The sequence below is a fragment of the Pyrus communis genome, chromosome 7, assembly GCF_041283825.1.
Source record: "Pyrus communis isolate YQ-2024b chromosome 7, ASM4128382v1, whole genome shotgun sequence".
Lineage (NCBI taxonomy): Eukaryota > Viridiplantae > Streptophyta > Magnoliopsida > Rosales > Rosaceae > Pyrus > Pyrus communis.
This window is the reverse complement of record NC_142571.1, coordinates 28,048,868-28,058,061: the sequence shown is the minus strand read 5'-3', so window position 1 is coordinate 28,058,061 and position 9,194 is coordinate 28,048,868. Positions and strand designations below refer to the sequence as shown.

Sequence of the window (9,194 nt, the reverse complement as noted above, 5' to 3'; positions counted from 1 at the left end):
TGATGTCGGTCAATTTTAAAGATCATTTATAATAAAATCCTTTTTCAAAAATATTATTTCACATAAAAGTAGTACAAAAGTACTATTATTTGCTGGTCTAGCCGTGGCACTAGGAGAGATTTTAAGTGAGCCAAAAAAAATATTCAAACCAATTTATTATGACATTTAATGTATTAAACCGTGTTCTTATTGGAAAATTTTTGTTGGACGACATTAGCGGGTGACATTAGCATTTTCCTCCACAGGAGAAGTGCCAAAATGCCATTGGGAAACGTTTTCTGGCAACAACCATAAAGACAATAACTCTCCCCAATTTTACCCATCTACAGGCCTCGGCCCTTGCAATTTCCCTATATAAAAGCCCTTTTTTGCAAACAAATATAATGTGAAGGAGGAGGGAGAGCTCGCTATAAGATTCCAATTTTTGTTCACTCATTCACCCTAGTATAAGAACGGCCCTGGCTTTTCTCTCATCACACCTCCCGAACTCTAATTTTCACTCCCTCCCTCTCCTCTGTATTTCAACCAGGAACCCAAACCCTCCTTCCCCAACTCACATACATTTTCCGTTCATGCAAAAATGGCTGTTGAGTGCATGATCAAACCCAGCAGCATGCAAACCATGACACAACCTCCCTCCCCACAAACCCAGCAAACCCAGCAGCACAAAGAGGATGACCAAAAGCCATTGGTTTTTGATGCCTCAGTTTTCAGGTATCAAACTGAAATTCCGAGTCAGTTCATCTGGCCCGATCACGAAAAGCCTTGCAAAAACACTCCCGAGCTCCAAGTCGCACTCATAGACCTGGGAGGCTTTCTCTCCGGTGACAAAGAAGCCGTCGCGAAAGCCTCACAACTTGTAGGAGAGGCATGCCAGAAGCATGGATTTTTCCTCATCGTGAATCATGGCGTCGACAATAAGCTCATCGCGGACGCTCACTGCTACATGGATGACTTTTTTGGAATGCCACTCTCCGAGAAACAGAGAACTGAAAGGAAAGCAGGGGAGAGCTGTGGCTATGCCAGCAGCTTCACTGGCAGATTCTCCTCAAAACTCCCGTGGAAAGAGACTCTTTCTTTCAGCTACTCCGCCGAAAAAGGCTCAACAAATTTTATCCAAGATTATTTTTGCGACAAAATGGGGGAAGAATTCAAGGAATTCGGGTATGCGCAATGTTACTTGAATTTCGCGTAGTTGATTCATTTCCTTAATTAATTCTTACCATTTGTGTTATTTTTCTTGTGTTTAGGAGGGTTTACCAAGATTATAGCAAGGCTATGAGCACACTTTCTATTGGGATCATGGAACTTCTGGGACTCAGCCTTGGAGTCGACAGAGCTTACTTCAACGAGTTTTTCGAAGACAACGATTCGATAATGAGGCTTAACTACTACCCACCATGCCAGACACCTGAGCAGACTTTAGGCACTGGCCCTCATTGTGATCCAACTTCTTTGACCATTCTTCACCAAGACGAAGTTGGAGGCCTTGAAGTCTTTGTTGATGATCAATGGCACTCCGTTACCCCTAATTTAAACTCCTTTGTCGTCAACATTGGTGACACCTTCATGGTAAGCAAAACATTCAACTTTGTTTGTCTTATGGAACTAATTTCCGCCCATGCGCACACCTGTTTATTTATGTCTCTTCATTCTCTTTTAATTTATTCAGTTCAAACGTTAGATATAAACATGAGTGCGTATAAGAGAAATAGAGTGAAAATCATATTTTTTTTATCATTGTATTTGTTATAGGTTTAATTTATTGTTTTTGCTTCATTTATAGGCACTTTCAAATGGGAAGTACAAAAGCGGGCTGCACAGGGCGGTGGTGAATAGTGAAACACCAAGGAAGTCTCTTGCATTCTTCTTGTGTCCGAGAGACGATAAAGTTGTGAAGCCACCGAGCGGGTTGGTGGATACTTCGAGTCCGAGAAAATACCCAGATTTCACATGGTCGATGCTGTTGGAGTTCACAATGAAGCATTACAGAGCCGACATGAAAACCCTCCAGGCCTTCTCAAACTGGGTTCAACAGAAAAGCAACCAAAAACTGTGAGGAGAGAAAATGATATCATTGAAGGAGATGAACAGAGGTGGTAGGCCTGAGAGTTTTGCTAAAAGTTGAAAAACTTTGGAAAATTAAGAATTAGGACAAAGGCAAAGTTAGAGGAAAAGGCAGTTTTTTTCTTCTTTTTTTTTTCTACCGTTTCCGGGGGGAGTCTTGTAATTAGCTAGCTAGTTTTCTTAGTGAACAACAAAAAGCAAGACAAATAAAGTGACATGAGGGAACCAATAAACTACGAACTGCTGGGTTCACTCTATTTGTTTTGTACTTTTACTTTTCTTTATAATGTAGAAAGGTTTATATGTAGCTTTACTTTTCCTTTCTCTCTAAAACTGCATGTGTATTAACGTAATTACCAACTTAGTTTAATCATAATCACTCACCCAATTTATATTAATTAGCAGTTTAACGACACATTTTTTTGTCAGAATTGCTAAAACATGTTTAACACAGTTATTTAGTCATTCTAAACCGTTTCCACATTTAATTTAAACAGAAAATATTAATAAGTACTTCTGCTTATAAAAACTCTTTCCAAGCGCTTTCAACTTTGTTCTAATCCAAATATTTTTTGCTTATAAGCACAAATGTTTTTGTGTACGAACAATATGTGATTTAATCATGGCTGTATATCGCATGCTTATATTAATTAATCTAATGGTCCTAAATCGATCCATCGTCAAATTTCAATGATCGTACTTATCAATACATTTAGTTTAGTTTAAATTGAAAGCTCTGTCGACCTGGGTTGGGTTAAAACCCTAGAGAAAGAAGAGATTTTTCAGTGTGATCGTTACACGAGGTGGTACGCCATGTGTCATTATATAAATTGTAAGGTTTGTGTGTTAAAAGGTTAATAACTTAAAAAGTAAAATTTTATATCACTTGCATAAAAAACATGTGATGTAACATTCGTGTTCCCATCACAATTAAAAATTTCTCCTAGAGAAAGATCCAAGGGTAGAGATGGCCCACCGGCCCCCCTGATGGATGATTCAAAGTAACAGGATGCTAGAAATGGATTTGGATCCCATCCGAGATCAAATGGTAGGGATCTTAGGGATCTTCACATTCTAACCGTTTATCGTATTTCATGCAGTCAGAAATAATTTGAATTTTTTTATTTAAAATTAAACACAAATAGTACTCGACGAAAGCTGACCACACGATATACGATGAACGGCTAGGATGTGAGGATCCCTAAGATCCCCACCATTTGGATCCGGATGGGATCCTCATCCGCTAGAATCCATGGAGGATTGGCAGAGCTTTCTTTGTAGTGCATTCATCTGCGAGAAACTTTAAGTATATACAGGTTTTCTTGGATTTATTCTTGTATTCTTTTTTATATCTGAAGGCTGGAGATTTGGACGTTGTGGCAATATGGAATGCAAAGGAATACCAGCTAAAATTGTCTCGGTGTTTGTCTTTAAATGCTGCAACATTCTTTTGATGATATTATTAAAATTAATTTTGAATAATGAGGGAGAGGTGGTAGACGTGAGTCCCCACATGGCAAGAAGCCTTATGTTGGAGAGATTTTTCAGTGTGTTCCGAACATAAACACATACGACATATGTCATTATATAAAGAGAAAGATACTTGAAAAAAAAATTGCATCCACATATATAATAACACATAGTATATTGTCTCTGTTTCAAGCACATTAAAATTTATCTCCTTGGGTTGATCACATAATTATTATTGTGTAAGAGAATCCAATTTTGTTACTAACAAGGTTGAAAATCCCATGACTAGTCAAAGTAACTCGTGCATGTACAATTGAAAACTTTCATACATTGTTTAATTTGATTATCATGATTTTTTATAATTTAAGGTGTAAACAAACACCAAATTGCATCTGGATTAAAATTATTTTAATTTAGGACCACGCTTAATTAGTTGTTAATTAGTTCTAATATGAAGATAGAATTTCTGCCTTGATGAGTATGAGTTATATTTTTAAGGTTACTTCATGACGCGGTGTGACATAGAAAAGATATCAAACCATAACTTAAATAACATAAAAATGGAATACGCCAAAAGTTTGAGAAAACATCAAAATTTATGCCTTTGACACACACACACACACACACACGCACACACACATATATATATCAGTGCAAATGGTGAGAGTAGTGAGGAATGCATAAATTTTTAGATATGACTATTAGATGGTAATAAGGTGCTACTAAACCATTTGTTGTGGTTGTATTATTTGTATAGATAGACTGCATAATTTATATTATTATAGATTGAGGTATATATTGACAACAAATTCGCTTTATTACATAAGCGAATTAGTAGTACGCGATACAATGTGATAGTTATAATAAAAGTTCTTTTAAAAGAATGAGTTAAGTTTTTTTTGTTTTTGTTTTGTTTTGTTTTTTTTATTTTTTTGAAAACGAATGAGTTAAGTTTAGATTAACTACAACGTTTGATTCTCTAACAATGAAGAAAGGAGATAAATATCACACTCACTAATGTAGGAGGAATGAAAACGAGAGGCACAGCAGCCACAGGTAAGGACAATGACAGTCACATTCCCGTACTCGCTTCCAAAAGGCCCGCATCACGTGGAATCCATATGTAGTTTGGTCTGGCATCAATTTTCTCTAAATTTCTACATTTCTAATCCAACTCCCAAAACACAAAACCAAACATTTTGTGCACAACACAACTATTCTCTGACCCAGTAAGCGACAACAGTTCGGATTTCCCTCATGGATACCCACCGGCCCTTGGGCCCCTCCTCGCTATCTATCTGTAACTTTCCTTGTCTTCTTCCTTTTCCTCTTGACACTACACTAATCAAGTTATTAACACTCACCTGACACCCTAATCGCTCATTCCCTTCTTAATTTCCCCCCTAAACACACCCTGTCTTCAGCTAAGTACGCAAACAAACCATGGACGAAAACTATGCGTCGCCAACAAAGCTAGTGTAGTTCAAATATTTAACCCTTCGCCTGCATGAGAAGCTCCTAAACCCTAAACAGCTGCCTCACTTTTGTTTTAAGAAATAAAACGACGTGTCGCTAAACAAAGATAACCAGTGCCTTGCAACTTACAATCTTAATTTACATGCAACCCCTGCATGAGATCAATATATAAGAAGCTCCTCAACGCGTGCCTTACCCTTCTTGGCCGCGTGATACTTACCCATCTCAGATTCTCATATCCCTCCCTCTGCATAGACCCGACCCATATACGAACCATTACATGGTCACAAAACGCCCTTTTCTTTCCCACGAAACTAGCTACTTATGTCCCATCCATAAACTTAAACATAAACAGTGACAGATTCATAAATTTTTCTCTAGATGTAGACGGTCAAGATGTTTTCCGGCATTAGAGAGGCAGTTGCCGGCCCTTGTCCCAACCTGCATCTGCCGCTGCGCATGAAGAGGGTGCATCAGGGAACCGTGAATCATGCATGCTTCTTTTTCTTGTTCCCTACTTTCAATTTTGGAAGGGAAACCTTCTTGTTTTTATTGATAATTACTTCTATTATTTTATCGAGAATTATAACTTTCTTAATTTCATTGATTCACAAGATTACAAATATGTACAAGTCAAATGATTTGAAGGATAAGTAAACCTAGGTCCACAAGATTTACAAAACTTAACTCATATTAATCATCTTACGCTAACATTTTATATATCAAAATCAATGAGTAAATCAAAAAGAGAAGGGTAACTAACACACGTAATATAATACACTTTATAAACAAAAAGAGAGAGAAATCCCGAAGTAAACTAAGCATACTTCTTAAAATCAAATCCAGAGAGCTCGAGATTTGCTCTTTTCATGTATAATCATATGGTTCCTCATCTCTATCTAATAAAGATTTAGGGCTAGCTGCCCGGCCGCCTCATCTTTTAACACATTTGTCTCGTGTCATTTTCTGCACCTAGGACAAAAAACAATAATCTTTTTACTGGTACCAATAATATACAACACTATATATTATCAGTAGGGGATTGATGAAGACATATTATCTCTTTATCATTGGTTATTATGTAATTAATGCTATATCAACTCAAGTTGTTAAAATGTTTGGTAGGTGGTTAAGTGATTTTTAGTCACTTTGTGCTTAATAAGCTTGTATTGTTCAATTTATAGTGGGCTTCAACTTACAAATGTAACCAGTCAATCATCTTATTAGAAAAATACAAAACTCTCATTTCCTCTTTAAAGTTTCTCTCGAGTTCTTCATCTTTCTCAATTCTTCATTGTTCTTTGATTCTTTCTCAATATAGTTAACAATTGATAATTGGAAGATTAGCTCACTCTTAATCTCAATTTGTCTTCATTTATTCCAAGTTTGCTTTTGGGTTTTACCACTTGGCGACAAAAGCATGATCAAATCGAGTTAGGGTGCTATGTCGTTTTCTGAATAATCAACTTAATTAGGATAGTGTTTACAATTGCCGTGCCAGGATGTCTAACGCAGATAATGCTTTAATCAATCGCACAAAATCTTATTTCTTCTCTGTTTTTGTCTTTTCCTTCAGCAATATACTCCGACTGTGTGTGATACAATGCAAATGAGCATGTATGCATGCACTGATCGATATCGATATCGATTGGGATTGGGAAGACGACGAAGTCGAAGCCTTCAGATTTCTTATATTTCTTTGGTATACATCTACATGCAGAAAGCGATTACATTAATAATAGCCTCTTCACACACGCTCACCACGCATGTGAGAGATATTTTTGCATCACGGGCGCTACACGCCCTTACTTTAGATATTCTTATATTTCTTAAGTGATTACTGAAAATAAATAGGATCTCATTGCCAAAGGAGATGGCCTCGTCCAACTATTTAGGCAAAAACTTAAACTGTAATTGAAATCGAGAAAAGATAATGAAATTTAAACATACTTTCAATGGACTCATGATTTTGCATCTTCATACAAACTACAAAGCCTTTTTTTTTCTTCATAAAAAGATAATAAAATTTCTTGTATTGGCTTTCTCTTCTCCAGGAACCAATGAAGTGAAACATTGTTTTTATCTATTTTGAAATTTATTGATATGCAATTGCAATATATGAAGAACCAATTTTATCATAATCATATTATTGCATTTCTTAATAGAAAAACCAACACAAAGTAAAGGGATTCGAAGGGGAAAAAGAATGTATTAACCAAGCTAAGTTGGAACATGTTGTTACAGCCATAATCATCTAAGTCGTTACAGCCATAATCATCTAACTCGTCAATCAGAAAGCATACATCAGTACTCTCGCATCCCAAACCCAAGTAAATAAGCTATAGAAAGCAAACCTAATACTCTCCCATAAAAATTGAAATTAGAAGACAAACGGAAATGAAAAAAAAAAAAAAGACGTTGGGACTGAACTCCACACACCCCTTGTGCAACTATTACATATAAAGGACAATGATTTGAAGAAGTATGGTTCTTTCTCAAATTGTTCCAGAGCCTCATGTGATCCTTCATCGCCTCAACCCTTGTTTGTAAATATGAGAAGAAGACAAAAAGAATAAGCCGCATAACCATATTAGTGAACACTAATTGCACTGTATGGTGCTAAAATGGTATTCTTTGTTGTATTTACAAATTGAATGAACTCACGCAGGTTCTGCACCAAGAAAGGAGAGAGAAATCAAAACCTTATAATTATAGTGGCTTTTATTGTGATGGAAGGGATCATAACAATAGCAAATCCGTTGGGATCATATATATAGATTGTATTAACATAGAAAGGAAAATGTCTCAGTTCCTACCAAATTAAAGAAAACAACTAAACTAATGATAATAAAAATCGATTAAAACATAAATCGGAAACACCTTTTTCGTTCAATGTGATAGTATTGATGCAATACAAAAAGGTTGGAAATTAAGTGATTAAGGTTGTCAAAATAAATAACATAAATAATTAGACTGAAATGAAGACAATGAATAATGTTATGAAGAAAGGGCATTTTAAAGGTTGATTGGCTAATTAAGGTTGTTTTAACTCTCTTCAAGAGGTTTCAACCTGAACTTGCTTTGCGAGGGCGAGATACATGATCCATTAATCCTCACAGAGATTCGCAACTAAATGTGGCTTTATTATTATTGTCATCATCTCCACTGTCTTCTTAAGGACTACTTTTGCTGCTTCAAATGTCAGAAACACGAAATTCTTTAACTCCTGTCAACAAAATTAAAGCAGAACTTATTATAGAACTTGGGAAGAGAATACTTACATAGTTAAAGCAGAACTTATAGAGCTTATAGAACTTTAAGAACTATCAGGAGGAAAGTCTGAGACATACCTGTAGGAATTACCCACCCATAGAGGGATTGCAATTCGTTTAGTTTCATTTTCCCTCGCGAATTGCTCGTTTCTTTTATGATGTTGCGTTTGAGTATAGCATGAATGGGAGGAGTAGCAGTTTCTCAGTTCTCCATTGAAAACCTGTTTCATATTTCTGAGAGTGGAAGAGTGGGAATGTACGTGGATAACTGCCCTGCAGTCTTATACTCCTGTTAAACTGCTCTTAGTTGTGTTAATTTCTTTTTTTCTTTCTATTTTTAATTGATTTGTTTTCATTAAGGTGCTGATTTTTGTTTTTATTAAAATGTTTTCATTAAAGTGCTGATTTTTCTTTTTTTTTTTCCTTTTTTTTTAATTACTTTTTTCTTTGTTTTACTTTCTAAACCGCAAAACTGCTAAATTTTAGAGGATAAGTATAATGCTTTTTTTTTTTTTTTTCAATTTTATAAATTTATTCTTTTCCAATACGATTTTTTTTGTTCGGTCATGGTTTTTTTTTTTTTTTTTATAACCAATTTGTCCTAGTTTTTTGAACTTTAGAAGGTTTGATTGTGAAGAAAATAAAGGGGCTTTCTTGGCATTTTGAAATGCTTCACCTATTTGGCCTTCTCCCTTTATATATATAGATAGATATAGATATAGATATAAGACACTTCCTTGCCTACGGCCTACACATGCATATATGCATGTTACTCGAGGAATGGATCAGGATCCTCTCCTAATCTAACAATGAGGATCCTCATGACCAATAGATGTGGGCCGTTGGACGAAAATCCAACGGTTATAATTATTATAACTTTAAAGGGACCCCCCCTGTTTGTAGTTGTTG

The 9,194-nt window shown here is 35.8% G+C and overlaps 1 protein-coding gene across 1 annotated transcript; it reads left to right on the top strand.

Moving 5' to 3' along the window:
• The first annotated feature begins 380 nt into the window (after positions 1-380).
• Positions 381-2,400, top strand: LOC137733196 (gibberellin 20 oxidase 2-like). The gene is made up of 3 exons (XM_068472353.2): positions 381-1,164; positions 1,251-1,572; positions 1,787-2,400. Exons 1-3 carry the CDS (start codon positions 581-583, stop codon positions 2,057-2,059), a joined length of 1,179 nt encoding a protein of 392 aa, XP_068328454.2. The 5' UTR covers positions 381-580; the 3' UTR covers positions 2,060-2,400.
• The last annotated feature ends 6,794 nt before the right edge of the window (positions 2,401-9,194 follow it).